This window comes from Salvelinus fontinalis, chromosome 29, assembly GCF_029448725.1.
Source record: "Salvelinus fontinalis isolate EN_2023a chromosome 29, ASM2944872v1, whole genome shotgun sequence".
Taxonomy (NCBI): domain Eukaryota; kingdom Metazoa; phylum Chordata; class Actinopteri; order Salmoniformes; family Salmonidae; genus Salvelinus; species Salvelinus fontinalis.
The window spans coordinates 13,244,196-13,266,149 of record NC_074693.1 but is presented as its reverse complement, the minus strand read 5'-3'; the positions used below and the strand labels follow the sequence as shown (position 1 = coordinate 13,266,149).

Below are 21,954 nucleotides of genomic sequence, written 5' to 3'. Positions count from 1 at the left end.
ACACAGATAGACCACCCCATTACTCAGCCTATTTATTTATAGCTACCATGCTGCATCATGAGATGATAGTTCTTGCCAACAGCGTATCTGATCATATGGACCATGCACAGGCTATGGCCAAAATATGTCAATTAAACTTTAACAAAGAATTTGACCAATATGTTATTGGGGTTATTTCTGGAGGTGGAAATGATATTTTAGATGGTTGTCAGCAGCATTTTAATTTCATTCATTTTGGAGTTGAATTCAATGAGTAGCTCCAATTGAATCAGTACTACGTGGAGATTGGTATGTATCTTCTTCCCCCCAGGGAACAACAGTGTGCCAGACTGCAGTACTAGGAGCAGGTGTAATATTGCTCTTTGCTAGTAGAGCATGCTACCACCTGGCTGTCCTCATACTGTCCCAGAACCACAGAGTCCAGACAACATCTCTGACCAGGTGAAGAGCTTCATTCATATAGTTAACATACAACAGTGGAGGCTGGTGGGATGAGCTATAAGAAGGACGGGCACCCCTAAGTGCTCTCTCTCTCTCTCTCTCTCTCTCCAGTTGCTGACCACTCACAGCTGCAGAGAGTCAATACCTCATTCCAATAGACTGATGCATTTTTGCACAACAACAACAACAAAAACCTACCAGAACATCCTCACTGAAATAGAGTAACTATGCAACTTTTAATCTGATCAACAGATGACTGACATCTCCAAAGGGGGGGGGGGGGGGTCTTGTTTTATTTTTTATTCCTTTGATCGGTCACAATGTGTTTGTCAACTGACCGGTGTATTCATTAGCTTGATTGTGCAATTTCATGTCAACTCCTTGTCACTCAATGTCACGGTCAAATGTTTGGCTTGACAATGAACAACAGAGTTGGCAAGAGGACAGCTATATTCATTCCACTACGGAAAGTTTAGCTAAACTTTTGACAGGACCAAAAGTCTTTTTTTATAGGCATTGTTACCTACTTGCCGGCCAGCTAAAAGGAAGTAACATCGGTGTGACCACTTCCATAAGTAATGGAGACAACAGTAGATTAGTTTGTCATTTTCTGTGATCGTACATTGAAGTAAGCTCATTTATTTAAATCAGATATCACCTGTTTTAGCATTTATGGACCAAAAACCCTTTTCCTTCTCACCGGCATCCATTTTATACTGGAATTTTCTAGGAGCTTTATAGCTTAAACGGAATATACTGAGATGGGTGTTATTAATGTTGTAATTACAATGCGTCTCAACACATCAAATGTGAATGAAAGTTCTGAAGTGGGCCACTTCTTCTAGGTTGGTGCGCCTTTCCTCAGTTTAGGGCTGGATTCAATCCAGAAAAATAGCTGAAGATCCGCGTTAAAATGAAGGTCCTTTCCGTTTGGGCCGACATACGCAGCATCTACCGTGAAAGCAGTCTCTGCGACTGCGGGAACGTTGCCAAAGCGGATCGACAAGTGCTACAGATTGATTGAATAGAGCCCCCTTTACACAACCACTATAGTAAGTGTGAAAAATGAAGGAGGGGAAACACAGAGGCGATGGGTTTTCCTACCAGCTGAGTACAGTTCGTGTTGGTCTGTCTTTCCTAGACAGCAGAGATGAATATTCCTGATAGTGAACCCATCCATGTTGTACATCCCAACAAAGACATGCACGCTGAGCTCTGATAACAGCAACGTTACATTTCAATGGTTTATTCTGCAGTATGTACAGATCATCCCTAGTAAAACTATTTTTACAGTATGTACAGGTTAAATCAACCCACTTTCTTATTAAGTTATAATGCTCACGCCTGCAGCAAAGTCTTGATATCCCAGAGAAAGTATTAAATCGTCCATCACTAGGGACGCGACACCCTATTCCCTAGATAGTGCACTACTTGACCAGAGACCTATGCACTGCATAGGGAATAGGGCATCATTACAGACAAAGCCAGACTGAAATTTAACATTGCTTCCTTTAACTCAATGGGTCAGACCTCCCTGTAACACAGTCTGACAAGCTGGACAATAAGGAGGATACATTTTACAGTCAAGCAGAAAAAAAAGAAAAAAGTAACCTTTCACAGTTGGAAGGACAAGTACCAGTGACCTGAGATTTAAAAACACTTCACTTTGTTGTCACTGAACAAGAACTCAGGCCAGGTGTGTATTTGAAGGAGTCGTCCGGTCTCAGGCCAGGTGTGTATTTGAAGAAGTCGTCCGGTCTCAGGCCAGGTGTGTATTTGAAGAAGTCGTCCGGTCTCAGGCCAGGTGTGTATTTGAAGGAGTCGTCCGGTCTCAGGCCAGGTGTGTATTTGAAGAAGTCGTCCGGTCTCAGGCCAGGTGTGTATTTGAAGAAGTCCGGTCTCAGGCCAGGTGTGTATTTGAAGAAGTCCGGTCTCAGGCCAGGTGTGTATTTGAAGAAGTCCGGTCTGTGTGTTGAATATGACCCCTCAGTATTGGGTAAACAGGGGGGGGGGGGGACAAAACCTGCATATGGATCATAAGATGTCAAGCAGTAGAAAAAGAAAAGAATCTTGCTTTTATGTGTTCCAACAACAACAAGTTGTTCCTTCCTCCTCTCTCTTGGCTGTCTGAGTTTAAACAACACAAAACACAGAGCCAGGAGGGGGGAAAGGAGAGAAATAAAATACAGCCATAATTATTAATTGGTCATCGAATGTATTGATTGATAAGTCAAGTTCCCAGAATGCACCAGTAGGCATGTTTTAGTGGTCAGGTGGAGGGGGTGTGGTCTCGAGTTTGCGGAGACGACGGCGCCTCAGCTCTGAAGGGTTGGGCTCTCCGTCTTCCGCGACTTCCTCTCCATCTCCTTCCTCTTCATCCCTCTGGTCTTCACTGTCGCCCAACGTGGTAGAGTCTGGCTGGGAGAAACCTGTGGCCCCATTCACAGCTTCAGGTTCAGGGGCTGGAGAGAAGAGACAAAGGAGAGAAACTAAAGTGAGAAAATGTGTCTACAGTGTAAAAAAAAAAAAGCCTCTTCAAAATCCCACTAACGGCTAGTCCGGATTCCTAACTGAATAATTCTGTTTCACAATATCCGTCAGTCAATAGGAAGACTTACCTGACAGTCATTCTCCTGGGTTTCTGCACTAGTGGAGACATTTTCCACTTTTTAAAAATTATAAATTAGCAACATTTTCTAAAAACCTGTTTCCACTTTGTCATTACTTTGTCATTGTGTGTAGAAAAACACTTTTCTTCTCCATACATTTTAGAATAAGGATGTAACACAAAATGTGGGTGGGGGGGGGAATCAAGAATGCACTGCACCTGTACTGCTCTGAGAGTCTTTCTCCTGGGTTTCTGCACTAGTGGAGGGAGGAGATGATCCACTGGCCTCGCCAGCAGCGCTGCTGGTTTCAGACTGAGGAGGACTGAGGAGCAAAGGAGCAGCGTGATAATCATATGCTAAACAACAAGGGAAATGTTGACCCACATAAAAAATGAAAACAAGGCATCATTACGTGAGCGTGGCGACGGTAGTGAGGTATTGGTCGATGTTGAGCATGGCAGCGTCCAGTAGTGTGTGGATGTTGTGGAGACACTGCAGTCTGGCCTCCAGGCCTCTACGGCCCTCCTGCTCCAACTCCCTCAGCTCAGCCTCTGACATGGTGGACAGGGCCGGGGGAGGAGGGGGCATGGATGACACTGGGACAGAACACACGGCATAACAAGGTTATTCAAGATGCCAGCCTTACAGATTTGTGAACAGCCCTCCTCCCAGCAACTTGGTAAATAAGAACAAATTTGTTGCTTGAAATGTTGAAAATGGTGGCCCATCTACAGTATATCATGATGGAGGCTTCATTTATAAGTGAAGGAGTAAGAATGACTCCAGTTCTTACCAAACGGTGGAGGTGGCATAGTCAGCCATGGAGCTGAGGGGAACGGTGGGGGAGGGAAAGAGGGGAAGGGGAACCCAGGCATAGGGCCTCCTGGAGCAGGAGCAGCACCGACTGTATTGGCCCCAGTGGTGCCTGATTCATACAAAGAGAAATGATGACTTCAATGTTCACAGAATGTTAGGATGGACACTTTAGGGCTGGTCTCCCAGACCCAGAGGAAGTCTAGTCCTGGACCAAAAAGCATGCTCAATTGAGAATCGCTATTGAACGTGCCATTTCGTCATCTAGGTCCGGAGAAACAACCCCTTCAATTGGTTAATAGCTAGCTATTATACTAGAATGTCAAAATGCCAGTCTAAGTACCAGAGAGGAGAAACGACACTCACCAGCTCCCTGAGTCTGAGCTGCCTCTGTGGCCCCTACTGCCTCTGTGGCCCCTGGGGCGCCAGCAGCACCAGCAGGGGGGGCCGCTCCAGGGAAGGGGCCCCAGAAAGGAAACAGCCCTGGGGGGAAGTGGGGCATCATTCCAGGGCCAACTAGAGACAAGGAGACGCATGTCAGTCAGCTGCTTGCTTGGGAGTCAACCCACTTTATACCTAGTAACTTAATGAAACCATTACTAGGTTAGTATCAGATACACAGTAACTTCCTGAAACCATTACTAGGTTAGTATCAGATACCTAGTAACTTCCTGAACCCATTACTAGGTTAGTATCAGATACCTAGTAACTTCCTGAACCCATTACTAGGTTAGTATCAGATACCTAGTAACTTAATGAAACTATTACTGGGTTGGTATCAGATACCTAGTAACTTCCTGAACCCATTACTAGGTTAGTATCAGATACACAGTAACTTCCTGAACCCATTACTAGGTTAGTATCAGATACACAGTAACTTCCTGAACCCATTACTAGGTTAGTATCAGATACACAGTAACTTCCTGAAACCATTACTGGGTTAGTATCAGATACCTAGTAACTTCCTGAACCCATTACTAGGTTAGTATCAGATACACAGTAACTTCCTGAAACCATTACTGGGTTAGTATCAGATACCTAGTAACTTCCTGAACCTGTTACTGGGTTAGTATCAGATACACAGTAACTTCCTGAAACCATTACTAGGTTAGTATCAGATACACAGTAACTTCCTGAACCTGTTACTGGGTTGGTATCAGATACACAGTAACTTAATTAAACTATTACTAGGTTAGTATCAGATACACAGTAACTTCCTGAACCCATTACTAGGTTAACATCAGATACCTAGTAACTTCCTGAAACCATTACTAGGTTAACATCAGATACCTAGTAACTTCCTGAAACCATTACTAGGTTAACATCAGATACCGTAAAAGCCTTGGTTTCATGCATGTTAACATTAGAAGCCTCCTCCCTAAGTTTGTTCTATTCACTGCCCTAGCACACTCTGCCAACCCGCATGTCCTAGCCGTATCTGAATCCAGGCGTAGGAAGACCCCCCAAAACCCTGAAATTCCATCCCTAACTATAACATTTTCCGACAAGATAAAACTGCCAAAGGGGGCGGAGTTGCAATCTACTGCAGGGATAGCCTGCAGAGGTCTGTCTTACTATCCAGGTCTGTACCCAAACAATTCAAGCTTCTTTTAAAAATCCACCTCTCCAGAAACAAGTCTCTCACTGTTGACGCTTGCTATAGACCACCTTCTGCCACCAGCTATGCCCTGGACACCATATGCGAATTGATTGCCCCCCATCTATCTTCAGAGCTCGTGCTGTTGGGACATGCTTAACACCCCGGCCATCCTACAATCTAAACTTGATGCTCTCAATCTCTCACAAATTATCAATGAACCCACCAGGTACAACCCCAAATCCGTAAGCACAGGCAACCTCATAGATATCATCCTAACCAACCTGAACTCCAAATACACCTCTGCTGTCCTCAACCAGGATCTCAGCGATCACTGCCTCATTGCCTGTAATGGGTCCGCGGTGAAACGACCACCCCTCATCACTGTCAAACACTCCCTAAAACACTTCAGCGAGCAGGCCTTTCTAACCGACCTGGCCCGGGTATCCTGGAAGGATATTGACCTCATTCCGTCAGTAGAGGATGCCTGGTCATTCTTTAAAAGTACTTTCCTCACCATCTTAAATAAGCATTCCCCTTTCAAGAAATGTAGAACCAGAACCAGATATAGCCCTTGGTTCTCTCCAGACCTGACTGCCCTTGACCAGCACAAACACATCCTGTGGCGTTCTGCATTAGCATCGAATAGCCCCCGTGATTTGCAACTTTTCAGGGAAGTTAGGAACCAATATACACAGTCAGTTAGGAAAGCAAAGGCTAGCTTTTTCAAACAGAAATTTGCGTACTGTAGCACAAACTCCAAAAAGTTCTGGGATACTGTAAAGTCCATGGAGAAGGAGAATAAGAGCACCTCCTCCCAGCGGCCCACTGCACTGAGGCTAGAAAACACTGTCCCCACCGATAAACGCGCGATAATTGAGAACTTCAATAAGTATTTTTCTACGGCTGGCCATGCTTTCCACCTGGCTACCCCTACCCTGGTCAACAGCCCTGCACCCCTCACTGCAACTTGCCCAAGCCTTCCCCATTTCTCCTTCACCCAAATCCAGATAGCTGATGTTCTGAAAGAGCTGCAAAATCTGAACCCCTACAAATGATCAGGACAATCTGGACCCTCTCTTCCTAAAATTATCCACCGAAATTGTTGCAACCCCTATTACTAGCTTGTTCAACCTCTTTCGTATCATCTTAGATCCCCAAAGATTGGAAAGCTGCCGCAGTCATCCCCCTCTTCAAAGGGGGAGACACTCTAGACCCAAAATGTTATTGACCAATATCCATCCTGCCCTGCCTTTCTAAAGTCTTAGAAAGCCAAGTTAACAAACAGATCACCGAGCATTTCGAATCCCACCGAACCTTCTCCGCTATGCAATCTGGTTTCCGAGCGGTTCATGGGTGCACCTCAGCCACGCTCAAGGTCCTAAAATATATCATAACCGCCATCGATAAAAGACAGTACTGTGCAGCAGTCTTCATCAACCTGGCCAAGGCTTTCAACTCTGTCAATCACCGCATTCTTATCGGCAGACTCAATAGCCTACGTCTCAGATTGAGTTCAGTGTGTCAAATCGGAGGGCCTGTTGTCCGGACCTATGACAGTCTCTATGGGGGTGCCACAGGGTTCATTTCTCAGGCCAACTATTTTCTCTATATACATCATCTTGCTGCTGGTGATTCTCTGATCCACCTCCACCTGATCCACCTCTACGCAGACGACACCATTCTGTATACTTCTGGCCCTTCTTTGGACACTGTTAACAAACCTCCAAACGAGCTTCAATGCCAAACACCCATTCCGTGGCCTCCAATTGCTTTTAAATGCATGCTCTTCAACCGATCGCTGCCTGCACCTACCCACCCGTCCAGCATCACTACTCTGGACGGTTCTGACTTAGAATATGTGGACAACTAGAAATACCTAGGTGTCTGGTTAGACTGTAAACTCTCCTTCCAGACTCACATTTAGCATGTCCAATCCAAAATTAAACTTAGAATCGGCTTCCTATTTCACAACAAAGCATCCTTCACTCATGCTGCTAAACATACCCTTGTAAAACTGACTATCCTACAGATCCTTGACTTCGGCGATGTCATTTATAAAATAGCCTCCAACACTCTACTCAACAAATTGGATGCAGTCTATCGCAGTGCCACTGCGAACTGTATGCTCTCGTTGGCTGGCCCTCGCTTCATATCCATCGCCAAACCCACTGGCTCCAGGTCATCTATAGTCGTTGCTAGGTAAAGCCCTGCTTTATCTCAGCTCACTGGTCACCATAGCAGCACCCGCCCGCAGCACATGCTCCAGCATGTATATTTCACTGGTCACCCCCAAAGCCAATTCCTCCCTCGGCCGCCTTTCCTTCCAGTTCTCTGCTGCCAATGACTGGAACGAACTGAAAAAAATCACTGATGCTGGAGACTCATATCTCCCTCACTAGCTTTAAGCACCAGCTGCCAGAGCAGCTCACAGATCACTGCACCTGTACATAGCACATCTGTAAAATGGCCCATCCAACTACCTCATCACCATGTTATTTATTTTGCTCCTTTGCATCCCAGTATCTCTACTTGCACACTCCTCTTCTGCACATCACTCCAGTGTTTAATTTGCCATACTGTAATATTTTCGCCACTATGGCCTATTTATTGCCTCACCCCCCCTTATCTTACCTCATTTGCACACACTGTATATATACTTTATTGTATTATTGACTGTATGTTTGTTTATTCCATGTGTAACACTGTGTGGTTGTTTGTGTCGCACTGCTTTGCTTTATCTTGGCCAGGTCGCACTTGTAAATGAGAACTTGTTCTCAACTGGCCTACCTGGTTAAATAAATGTGAAATAAAAAAATAAATACACAGTAACTTTTTGAAACCATTACTAGGTTACTATCAGATACACTACATGGCCAAAAGTATGTGGACATCCCTTCAAATTTGTGGATTCGGCTATTTCAGCCTCACCTGTTGCTGACAGGCGTATAAAGTCAAGCACACAGCCATAGACAAATATTGGCAGTAGAATGGCCTTACTGAGGAGCTCAGCGACTTTCAACGTGGCACCGTCATAAGATGTCAGTATGTCAAATTTCTGCCCTGCAAGAGCTGCCCCGGTCAACTGTAAGTGCTGTTATCGTGAAGTGGAAACGTCTAGGAGCAACAATGGCTCAGCTGCAAAGTGGCAGGCCACACAAGCTCACAGAACAGGACCGCAGAGTGCTTAAGCACGTAAAAATCATCTGTCCGCTGTTGCAACACTCACTACAGAGTTCCAAACTGTCTCTGGAAGCAATGTCAGCACAAGAACTGTTCGTCTGGAGCTTAATGAAATGGGTTTCCATGGCCGAGCAGCCACACAAAAGCGTAAGATCACCATGCGCAATGCCAAGCATTGGCTGGAGTGGTGTAAAGCTCGCAACCATTGGACTCTGAAGCAGTGGAAATGCGTTCTCTGGAGTGATTAATCACGCTTCACCATCTAGCAGTCCAACATCAAATATGGGTTTGGCGGATGCCAGGAGAACGCTACCTGCCCCAATGGACAGTGCCAACTGTAAAGTTTGGTGGAGAAGGAGTAATGGTCTGGGGCTGTTTTTGATGGTTCGGGCTAGGCCACTTAGTTCCAGTGAAGGGAAATCTTAACGCTACAGCATACAATGACATTCTAGACAATTCTGTGCTTCCAACTTTGTGGCAACAGGCCCTTTCCTGTTTCAGCATGACAATGCCCCTGTGCACAACGAAGCGAGGTCCATACAGAAATGGTTTGTTGAGATCGATGTGGAAGAATTTGACTGGCCTGCACAGAGCCCTGACCTCAACCCCATCGAAAACCTTTGGGATGAATTGGAACACCGACTGCGATCCAAGCCTAAGCGCCCAACCTCACTAATGCTCTTGTGGCTGAATGGAAGCAAGTCCCTGCAGCAATGTTCCAACATCTAGTGGAAAGCCATCCCAGAAGAGTGGAGGCTGTTATAGCAGCAATGTACCAACATCTAGTGGAAAGCCTTCCCAGAAGAGTGGAGGCTGTTATAGCAGCAATGTACCAACATCTAGTGGAAAGCCTTCCCAGAAGAGTGGAGGCTGTTATAGCAGCAATGGGGAGACCAACTCCATATTAATGCCCATGATATTGGAATGAGATGTTCGACAAGCAGGTGTCCACATACTTTTGGACATGTAGTGTATCTAGTAACTTAATGAAACTATTACTAGGTTACTATCAGCTATCTAGAAACGTCATGAAACGAGGGAAGTTATTTGCCATATAAATCAAGATACTAATTGGCTGAAAGGAGCTGGCATAAAAATATACCGGTTTCATTTGAGGACAAAGGCTGTTGACAGCTGTGCCATACAGGTTACAAAATAAATGGGAAGAGATTTTCGATGTACCAATTCCATGGCATTTGGTTTATGAACTGGTACAAAAAAAAACGACACTTGATTCAACACTGAGTTTTTCCCAGTTAAACTATTATATAAAATTCTTGCCACTAACAGAATGCTATACATATGGGGCAAACAACAATCTCAGCTCTGTAGGTTTTGCTGCCAAGAGACAGAATCAATAGATCATCTATTCTGGTATTGCCCCGATGTAGCTAGTTTCTGGTCACAGGTTCAGGAACTGTTAAAAAAATCACAACATGCACTTCAAATGAACCTTACAAATAGCAGGGCTGGCTGATCTGGAAAACCATAGTCAATAAATAATATAATAATACTCGTAGGAAAGGTTTTCATCTTTAGCTCAATCTGTGGATACTATACGATTAGAACGGTACATTTGATGTAAATTTAATGTAAATGATGTAAAACATCACAGCACAATTGAAAAATATATGGCCACATGGAAACCAAACGAGGTGGTCTGTTGGTGATAGGTGGGACGGGCTGAGAGAGGCTGAGGGGTGGGATTAAAGAGCTGATGTTTGGTAATGTATTATTGTTATGTGACTGCTTTATATAAAAGTATCATGTATGTAAAATGTATATATATGTAGCAAAAAAGCTGTCCAATGTTTTGAAGATATTTGTCCCCCGAGGAGAGGGGTTAATTTAAAAAAAACTAAAATAAAAAAGTTTTTAAAAATCTATGAAACTACATTTGACGTTAGACAATGGGTGTGTTCTGTGTGGTGCTACCCACCGTTCCCAGGTGGACCAGGGACAGGGGCGTTGGCAGCTGCTGCTGGGGCAGGAGGCTGGGCAGGCGCTGGGGCGGGAGGCTGGTTGGGGTTAGAGGCCCGGAGGACATCCATACGACATGTAGGACACGTCTGCTGTCTCTGGAACCAGGAACGAAGGCAACTGAGATACAAAATGAAGGGAAAATGTTAGTTAGCTACACTGAGCTGGTGACAAAAACAGCAGAAAACCAACAGGACCAGCCAAAACAATAAATGGGACAAAAATGGTGATGAAATGTATTCATATGACTAGTCAAATATATATTCAAAAAATACATGCATCGTATTTGCTACTTTCTGATACATTTCTGTCTAAAACAGGACTAGTGTAGACGTCTCCATAAAATACCTTGCGTGGAAGATATGGTTGCAAGGAAGTTTCTTGGCTCCAGTCACCATTTCTTCACGACAGATGATACACACGTTGTCTGAAGCCAGCAGATCTTCAGGAGTGGCATCTGGGTAACTGCAGATATACACATAGAGGTAATAGACCATGGACAAGTCCACTGATGTTTATTAAAAAAAAAAAAAAAAAAATCTTCCTAAATGATGAATATGGTAAGAGGAATGATTTTTGAAATTGTTGAGACACAAAATAACAAATAAAAAAAGACAGATGCATAGCACACTCACAGTGTATTCATGTTGCGGATGGCTCGCCGGGACATTACAGCATCCGTAACGGCTTTCTTGAACTGCCTAAAAAAAATAGAATCCAGAAATTCAAGTGTTCTAATGGTTTACGTCTGCCTCTAATAACAACAAAACGAATAGAGAAGACAATCAGTTGGCCGGGTAACAGATGGAGTCTTCAGAGAGCCCTGGCTTCTAGGTCTAAGAATTTAGAATGGTATCTTTATTTTAGGGTTTAGAGCAGCTGTGTTGCTCACCTCATCGCCAGGTACATGGGCCGGATGGCGAATAGGGGGAAGGTGTGCACCTTTATCATGATGGTCATGAACGCCATGTACAGGACGACCTTGATGAAACCTGGGGGGGGGGGGGGGGGGGGGGATTTTAATGTCTTAAACATCCCACTTCAGTGTATGTGTGTGATATACACACACACACAACCATTCAAAAGTCTGGGGTCACTTGGCAAAAACATTTCTCAGGCTATTCCATGCGAGAAATTGCCAAGAAACTGAAGATCTGGTTCAATGCCGTGTCCTACTCCCTTCACAGAACAGCGCAAACTGGCTCGAACCAGAATAGGAGTGGGAGGCCCCGGTGCACAACTGAGCAAGAGGACAAGTACATTAGTGTCTAGTTTGAGAAACAGACGCCTCACAAGTCCTCAACTGGCAGCTTCATTAAATAGTACCAGCAAATCACTAGTGTCAATGTCAACAGTGAAGAGGCGACTCAGATGCTGGTCTTCTAGGCAGAGTTGCAAAGAAAGCCATATCTCAGACTGTGTTCTTTTCTATTTATTGGCCAGTCTGAGATATGGCCTTTTCTTTGCAACTCTGCCTAGAAGACCAGAATCCCAGAGTCGCCTCTTCACTGTTGACGTTGAGACTAGTGATTTGCTGGTACTATTTAATGAAGCTGCCAGTTGAGGACTTGTGAGGCATCTGTTTCTCAAACTAGACACTAATGTAATTGTCCTCTTGCTCAGTTGTGCACCGGGGCCTCCCACTCCTCTTTCTATTCTGGTTAGAAAGAGTTTGTGCTGTTCTGTGAAGGGAGTAGTACACAGCGATCTTCAGTTTCTTGGCAATTTCTCGCATGGAATAGCCTTCATTTCTCAGAACAAGAATAGACTGACGAGTTTCAGAATAAAGTTCTTTGTTTCTAGGTCATTTTGAGCATGTAATCGAACCCACAAATGCTGAGGCTCCAGATACTCAACTAGTCTAAAGAAGGCCAGTTTTATTGCTTCTTGAAATCAAAACAACAGTTTCCAGCTGTGCCAACATAATTGCAAAAGCATTTTCTAATGATCAATTAGCCTTTTAAAATGATAACCTTGGATTAGCTAAAACAACGTGCCAGTGGAACACAGGAGTGATGGTTGCTGATAATGGGCCTCTCTACGCCTATGTAGATATTCCATAAAATAAGCCGTTTCCAGCTACAATAGTCATTTACAACATTAACAATGTCTACACTTTATTTATGATCAATCTGATGTTATTTTAAATGGACAAAAAAAGTGTTTTTCTTTAAAAAAATAAGGACATTTCTAAATGACCCCAAACTTGGACTAAAATAGCATGTTCAATGAACATGCTTTTCATTCTCAGAAATGTGGCTCCAAGAAACTGGACCTTTAAAGTTGTACAGCAAGTGTAGAGTATATTTAGCGATACAGGGTTCATACCAGTATAGAGTGTAAACTGTACTGTACTGTACTGATACAGTTTACCCTGATCTCTTTTGACGAACATATCAAGACTGTTTCAAGGACAGCTTTTTTCCATCTACGTAACATTGCAAAAATCAGAAACCTTCTGTCCAACAATGATGCAGAAAAATTAATCCATGCTTTTGTTACTTCTAGGTTAGACTACTGCAATGCTCTACTTTCCAGCTACCCGGATAAAGCACTAAATAAACTTCAGTTAGTGCTAAATACGGCTGCTAGAATCCTGACTAGAACACAAAAATTTGATCATATTACTCCAGTGCTAGCTTCCCTACACTGGCTTCCTGTTAAGGCAAGGGCTGATTTCAAGGTTTTACTGGTAACCTACAAAGCATTACATGGGCTTGCTCCTACCTATCTTTCCGATTTGGTCCTGCCGTACATACCTACACGTACGCTACGGTCACAAGACGCAGTCCTCCTAATTGTCCCTAGAATTTCTAAGCAAACAGCTGGAGGCAGGGCTTTCTCCTATTGAGCTCCATTTTTATGGAATGGTCTGCCTACCCATGTGAGAGACGCAGACTCGGTCTCAACTTTTAAGTCTTTACTGAAGACTCATCTCTTCAGTGGGTCATAGGATTGAGTGTAGTCTGGCCCAGGAGTGTGAAGGTGAATGGAAAGGCTCTGGAGCAACGAATCGCCCTTGCTGTCTCTGCCTGGCCGGTTCCCCTCTCTCCACTGGGATTCTCTGTCTCTAACCCTATTACAGGGGCTGAGTCACTGGCTTACTAGTGCTCTTTCATGCCGTCCCTAGGAGGGGTGCGTCACTTGAGTGGGTTGAGTCACTGACGTGATCTTCCTGTCTGGGTTGGCGCCTCCCTTGGGTTGTGCCGTGGCGGAGATCTTTGTGGGCTATACTCGGCCTTGTCTCAGGATGGTAAGTTGGTGGTTGAAGATATCCCTCTAGTGGTGTGGGGGCTGTGCTTTGGCAAAGTGGGTGGGGTTATATCCTTCCTGTTTGGCCCTGTCTGGGGGTATCATCGGATGGGGCCACAGTGTCTCCTGACCCCTCCTGTCTCAGCCTCCAGTATTTATGCTGCAGTAGTTTATGTGTCGGGGGGCTAGGGTCAGTTTGTTATATCTGGAGTACTTCTCCTGTCTTATCCGGTGTCCTGTGTGAATTTAAGTTTGCTCTCTCTAATTCTCTCTTTCTTTCTCTCTCTCGGAGGACCTGAGCCCTAGGACCATGCCTCAGGACTACCTGGCCTGATGACTCCTTGCTGTCCCCAGTCCACCTGGCCGTGCTGCTGCTCCAGTTTCAACTGTTCTGCCTGCGGCTATGGAACCCTGACCTGTTCACCAGACCTGCTGTTTTCAACTCTCTAGAGACAGCAGGAGCGGTAGAGATACTCTTAAATGATCGTCTATGAAAAGCCAACTGATATTTACTCCTGGAGGTGCTGACTTGCTGCACCCTCGACAACTACTGTGATTATTATTATTTGACCATGCTGGTCATTTATGAACATTTGAACATCTTGGCCATGTTCTGTTATAATCTCCACCCGGCACAGCCAGAAGACTGGCCACCCCTCATAGCCTGGTTCCTCTCTAGGTTTCTTCCTAGGTTTTGGCCTTTCTAGGGAGTTTTTCCTAGCCACTGTGCTTCTACACCTGCATTGCTTGCTGTTTGGGGTTTTAGGCTGGGTTTCTGAACATCACTTTGAGATTTCAGCTGATGTAAGAAGGGCTATATAAATACATTTGATTTGATCATACCAGTGTAGAGTATATTTAGCGATACAGGCATCATACCAGTGTAGAGTATATTTAGCGATACAGATATACCAGTGTAGAGTATATTTAGCGATACAGGCATCATACCAGTGTAGAGTATATTTAGCGATACAGATATACCAGTGTAGAGTATATTTAGCGATACAGGCATCATACCAGTGTAGAGTATATTTAGTGATACAGATATACCAGTGTAGAGTATATTTAGTGATACAGATATACCAGTGTAGAGTATATTTAGCGATACAGGCATCATACCAGTGTAGAGTATATTTAGCGATACAGATATACCAGTGTAGAGTATATTTAGCGATACAGATATACCAGTGTAGAGTATATTTAGCGATACAGGCATCATACCAGTGTAGAGTATATTTAGCGATACAGGCATCATACCAGTGTAGAGTATATTTAGCGATACAGGCATCATACCAGTGTAGAGTATATTTAGCGATACAGGCATCATACCAGTGTAGAGTATATTTAGCGATACAGGCATCATACCAGTGTAGAGTATATTTAGTGATACAGGCATCATACCAGTGTAGAGTATATTTAGTGATACAGGCATCATACCAGTGTAGAGTATATTTAGTGATACAGGCATCATACCAGTGTAGAGTATATTTAGTGATACAGGCATCATACCAGTGTAGAGTATATTTAGCGATACAGATATACCAGTGTAGAGTATATTTAGCGATACAGATATACCAGTGTAGAGTATATTTAGCGATACAGGCATCATACCAGTGTAGAGTATATTTAGTGATACAGGCATCATACCAGTGTAGAGTATATTTAGTGATACAGGCATCATACCAGTGTAGAGTATATTTAGTGATACAGATATACCAGTGTAGAGTATATTTAGCGATACAGGCATCATACCAGTGTAGAGTATATTTAGTGATACAGGCATCATACCAGTGTAGAGTATATTTAGTGATACAGATATACCAGTGTAGAGTATATTTAGCGATACAGGCATCATACCAGTGTAGAGTATATTTAGTGATACAGGCATCATACCAGTGTAGAGTATATTTAGCGATACAGGCATCATACCAGTGTAGAGTATATTTAGTGATACAGGCATCATACCAGTGTAGAGTATATTTAGTGATACAGGCATCATACCAGTGTAGAGTATATTTAGTGATACAGGCATCATACCAGTGTAGAGTATATTTAGCGATACAGATATACCAGTGTAGAGTATATTTAGCGATACAGATATACCAGTGTAGAGTATATTTAGCGATACAGGCATCATACCAGTGTAGAGTATATTTAGTGATACAGGCATCATACCAGTGTAGAGTATATTTAGTGATACAGGCATCATACCAGTGTAGAGTATATTTAGTGATACAGATATACCAGTGTAGAGTATATTTAGCGATACAGGCATCATACCAGTGTAGAGTATATTTAGTGATACAGGCATCATACCAGTGTAGAGTATATTTAGTGATACAGATATACCAGTGTAGAGTATATTTAGCGATACAGGCATCATACCAGTGTAGAGTATATTTAGTGATACAGGCATCATACCAGTGTAGAGTATATTTAGTGATACAGGTATCATACCAGTGTAGAGTATATTTAGTGATACAGGTATCATACCAGTGTAGAGTATATTTAGTGATACAGGTATCATACCAGTGTAGAGTATATTTAGTGATACAGGTATCATACCAGTGTAGAGTATATTTAGTGATACAGATATACCAGTGTAGAGTATATTTAGTGATACAGATATACCAGTGTAGAGTATATTTAGTGATACAGATATACCAGTGTAGAGTATATTTAGTGATACAGGCATCATACCAGTGTAGAGTATATTTAGTGATACAGGCATCATACCAGTGTAGAGTATATTTAGTGATACAGGCATCATACCAGTGTAGAGTATATTTAGTGATACAGATATACCAGTGTAGAGTATATTTAGTGATACAGATATACCAGTGTAGAGTATATTTAGTGATACAGGCATCATACCAGTGTAGAGTATATTTAGCGATACAGGCATCATACCAGTGTAGAGTATATTTAGCGATACAGGCATCATACCAGTGTAGAGTATATTTAGTGATACAGATATACCAGTGTAGAGTATATTTAGTGATACAGATATACCAGTGTAGAGTATATTTAGTGATACAGATATACCAGTGTAGAGTATATTTAGTGATACAGATATACCAGTGTAGAGTATATTTAGCGATACAGGCATCATACCAGTGTAGAGTATATTTAGTGATACAGATATACCAGTGTAGAGTATATTTAGTGATACAGGCATCATACCAGTGTAGAGTATATTTAGTGATACAGATATACCAGTGTAGAGTATATTTAGTGATACAGGCATCATACCAGTGTAGAGTATATTTAGTGATACAGATATACCAGTGTAGAGTATATTTAGTGATACAGATATACCAGTGTAGAGTATATTTAGCGATACAGGCATCATACCAGTGTAGAGTATATTTAGCGATACAGGCATCATACCAGTGTAGAGTATATTTAGCGATACAGGCATCATACCAGTGTAGAGTATATTTAGCGATACAGGCATCATACCAGTGTAGAGTATATTTAGTGATACAGATATACCAGTGTAGAGTATATTTAGTGATACAGATATACCAGTGTAGAGTATATTTAGTGATACAGATATACCAGTGTAGAGTATATTTAGTGATACAGGCATCATACCAGTGTAGAGTATATTTAGCGATACAGATATACCAGTGTAGAGTATATTTAGTGATACAGGTATCATACCAGTGTAGAGTATATTTAGTGATATAGGTATCATACCAGTGTAGAGTATATTTAGTGATATAGGTATCATACCAGTGAAGAGCATCTTTAGTGATACAGGCATCATACCAGTGTAGAGTATATTTAGTGATACAGGCATCATACCAGTGTAGAGTATATTTAGTGATACAGGTATCATACCAGTGTAGAGTATATTTAGTGATACAGGTGTCATACCAGTGAAGAGCTCGGTGTAGAGCATGTAGACTGCTTTGTTGTCCCAGGGGTTGTCACTCTGGAGGTCGACAGTATGGAGGGTGTACTTGATGAAGGTGGTGAGCACCATTGTCATCAGGATGGCATACTAAAACAACAAAAGTTATTATTTTGGTAAGAAGAGACGTGTGCTGAATTATTACCAACTGCTTAGAGTCAAGTCAACAAATATTACTGCATATACCAATAAATCATCACACATGACTGAAATTCAAAAAATGGCAATGTATAGTTTTACAAACCTCAAATCCAAAGACCAGCTGGACAGAGGCCCCTCGTGTGATGATACTGTGACAGGCATGGTTGACAAACAGGAAGTCCAGGACTCCCAGCAACACCATCAGAGCTAGGTGAGAGATGCAATGATTTAGATAAAAAGACAGTCAGTGGGTTTCTGTCCATTCCTACCAGTCATTTTGACTAAACACACTAGTATAGGCCTTGAGGTTCTTGCCAAGATATGCCAGTTCTGTTATCAAGCTACAAGGTCGATGTTTCAGTTTAAATGGTGTGCATCCAAGACCAGGTGCAGCAGTCTGATATATTTGCATATTAATTTAAGAAACACATTTGGCCCTAAAAACACCAGTTTCACATATCTGTGACTAAATCAGTAACACGCCAATAAGTAGTAACAATTACGGTACTGATATACACTGTAGGGTCTATTAAAAGATAGCATTACACATACTGTACTGTAAACCACTGAAGGGCCCATTACAAGATAGTGTAAATTACTGAGTGGGCCTTTAACACCTTGAGAAATATAACCCATACTCACAGAGCACCCTGAAGTGGAAGACCCAGGATATATTAGGACTTCTCTCCATCTGAGTGAGAAGGTGGGAAAATACCATCAGAACAGACAAGACACATGCTTTCCTTTCACATTCCTTGCCACTTCACGGATGGTAAACATGTTTAGGGTAGAGTAAACTCAATGTCTTAAACTATGAAATATCTATACAAATGTGTTTAACATGTAACAGCCTCTCACAAAGTCCACCCTGTCCTCAGCCAGCCAGTGGAAGCACTTGATGAAGAGCAGCAGGGTGAAGAGGCCTACGAAGCGGGGAGAGAAGTCATCTCTAAACACGGTAAAGGCCAGACACGTCTCTGTGACGGCATACCAGGATCGCTCTATCAGATGCTGAACAGAGAGGAAGGTGAATATTAGTGATAACCTTTTAAACACTATCATACTGACCCAACCTGTACTGGCTTTGACATTTTATTTTCATGTTTTTCCTTTCTGGCATGAGTCTAGTAAATATGGTGAATGTGTGACCAAGACAACACAGCTTGGGTCAGCTCAGCTGTGTGTAGAGGGTATAAGGGTTGCAACACAGGCGTAAGCATTAACAGCATTACATTACATAGAAGTCCAGTAGTAGTTCATTGAGCAATACAGATATAGTACCCTAGCAAACCAAACAGGAGGTAAACAAATACTGAAATAATATATCATTGGTCCATACCTCCATTTCTGCAGCTCTCAGCTGTCCGAAGAAGACTTTACGCATGAACTTTCCCAACAGAAACACCAACACAAACGCCTGGATGTACAACACCTGACACAAAGAGGAGAGGGGAGGGAAAGCCCCGTTACAGACCCTACATCTGACAAACATATCAAACAAATAGGAGAATGTAGAGAATTAGTGTGTTACTCACTGCCATACTGGGGCTACTCTTGGTGAGGTAGACCACAGTGGGGTAGAACTGGTGTTTGAGCAAGTAGGCATGGGCAATCACTGCGCCAGTCAGAGCCAGACTGGTGGCAGTCACCAGGGCAGCACGCACCATTGTGCGGGAATTATCTACAGCGATGTGACAGGAAGACAGGGCAACACCGTCAGTCAATATCTACAGCGATGTGACAGGAAGACAGGGCAACACCGTCAGGCAATATCTACAGCGGTGTGACAGGAAGACAGGGCAACACCGTCAGGCAATATCTACAGCGGTGTGACAGGAAGACAGGGCAACACCGTCAGGTAATATCTACAGCGGTGTGACAGGGAGACAGGGCAACACCGTCAGGCAATATCTACAGCGGTGTGACAGGGAGACAGGGCAACACCGTCAGGCAATATCTACAGCGGTGTGACAGGGAGACAGGGCAACACCGTCAGGCAATATCTACAGCGGTGTGACAGGGAGACAGGGCAACACCGTCAGGCAATATCTACAGCGGTGTGACAGGGAGACAGGGCAACACCGTCAGGCAATATCTCTAGCGGTGTGGCAGGGAGACAGGGCAACACCGTCAGGCAATATCTACAGCGGTGTGGCAGGGAGACAGGGCAACACCGTCAGGCAATATCTACAACGGTGTGACAGGGAGACAGGGCAACACCGTCAGGCAATATCTACAGCGGTGTGACAGGAAGACAGGGCAACACCGTCAGGCAATATCTACAGCGGTGTGACAGGAAGACAGGGCAACACCGTCAGGCAATATCTACAGCGGTGTGGCAAGAAGACAGGGCAACACCATCAGGCAATATCTACAGCGGTGTGACAGGAAGACAGGGCAACACCGTCAGGCAATATCTACAGCGGTGTGACAGGGAAACACCGTCAGGCAATATCTACAGCGGTGTGACAGGAAGACAGGGCAACACCGTCAGGCAATATCTACAGCGGTGTGACAGGGAGACAGGGCAACACCGTCAGGCAATATCTACAGCGGTGTGACAGGAAGACAGGGCAACACCGTCAGGCAATATCTACAGCGGTGTGACAGGAAGACAGGGCAACACCGTCAGGCAATATCTACAGCGGTGTGACAGGAAGACAGGGCAACACCGTCAGGCAATATCTACAGCGGTGTGGCAGGGAGACAGGGCAACACCGTCAGGCAATCAGAACTTAGAGCAGGTTAGGACCTTGTCATTTCATAATCCTGGTCTTTGGACAATCCAATTTGGAAATTGTCTAATTGTTTCCTTACAACTCGCTAACAGCCAGTGAATATATGCATGCATGTTGACAGCTGCCCAGGGGCAAGTGTAAACAGAGAGCAATGATTGAACTAGATTGACATAAACAAAAATACATATTCACTCAATTTGATTTAGTCTTAATTTCGCTCAAACTAAACCTGCATTGTTGAAATGCCAAGGTGTGTCTATCAAGCTGGGTAGACGTATCGGTTGGCAAGTAAATAAAACAGGCTAGTTTGACAAACTAGCACCCTATTCAACTCAGTCACATAAAAGCTAATACTTAACGTTAGCTAATTAAGAATGCAAGATTATAGTTGAAGGGTTGTGTAAACTAATCTGGCCTGGAAGGGACTGTTCTTTCTCTGCATACCCAGCTAGTTTAGCTAACTACCTAGTTGTACTACTGTCACTGTAGTGCGAAACTAATTTGGACAACTAGCTAGCTACCTAGCTAACGTTAGCTACTCACGGATTCGATGACGTTTTCGCCACGGAATGCACTTGCTGAGCTTGTTCCAACCGCCTTGATTGGGGCGTTCACTAGGATTACAAAATATGTCGGCTCCCTCAACTATATCACGACCAATTACGTTCCCATTCTTCAAGCATTTCGCTGTCTAGTTTACTAACATTTATACCCCAGTCCCAAAGACGCCTGAGTCTCTCGGATACGTGTTTATCTTTGGCTTGCTCCTCCAAGTAGCCACCTCACTTCCGGGGAATTCCAAACTAGGTAACTAACCAGCAATTCAAAGGGATATGAGTTCGATGGAAACCGATTACCTTAGCTGTGGCGCAACGAAGAAAATCTGTTGAATAACAAATTAACTGGCGTAGTATTCCAATATAAATTGTGATACTCAAACTGAAGAATTTATGTCAGTGTTGTAGCTAATAGCTCGCTAACTAACGGTCCTCAATGGGAGTGCATGGGTTTTCACACCGGCATACCCCGGTGGCGTTTTGGCATTGGATTTGTACCCTGGTGACTGTTTATAGACCATCTTTTAGTAGACATGCGGTAAAAAAAAAACGAACCAATAGATGAACAAGCATACATATTTTACCTATGGGGATCTGGCAAGTTGACTTCCTACCACCAATCAAATTATAGGTTTTATTAACCGTAATGATTGTAGTGGCGCAACCCTGACATTTCAGCATCAAAAGTACACACCAATGCATGTTTTTTTTTTTTTTTCATAGA

At 43.4% G+C, this 21,954-nt stretch overlaps 1 protein-coding gene across 2 annotated transcripts; it reads right to left on the bottom strand.

Moving 5' to 3' along the window:
* Positions 1 to 1,671: 1,671 nt before the first annotated feature.
* On the bottom strand, positions 1,672 to 21,699 carry LOC129827452 (E3 ubiquitin-protein ligase synoviolin-like). Of its 2 annotated transcripts, none has more exons than XM_055888314.1 (16): positions 21,531 to 21,699; positions 19,471 to 19,616; positions 19,275 to 19,367; positions 18,794 to 18,946; positions 18,578 to 18,626; positions 18,039 to 18,142; positions 17,758 to 17,884; positions 11,516 to 11,615; positions 11,259 to 11,324; positions 10,972 to 11,088; positions 10,583 to 10,743; positions 4,230 to 4,379; positions 3,844 to 3,975; positions 3,463 to 3,646; positions 3,269 to 3,372; positions 1,672 to 2,903 (listed from the first exon to the last, which is right to left on the bottom strand). In XM_055888314.1, the coding sequence occupies exons 2-16, from the start codon at positions 19,600 to 19,602 to the stop codon at positions 2,704 to 2,706; spliced, it is 1,872 nt and encodes a 623-aa protein (XP_055744289.1). In that variant the 5' UTR covers positions 19,603 to 19,616; positions 21,531 to 21,699; the 3' UTR covers positions 1,672 to 2,703. The 2 variants fall into 2 exon arrangements, with proteins under 2 accessions (XP_055744289.1, XP_055744288.1); XM_055888313.1 differs by lacking the exon at positions 21,531 to 21,699 and adding an exon at positions 21,217 to 21,508.
* Positions 21,700 to 21,954: the final 255 nt, after the last annotated feature.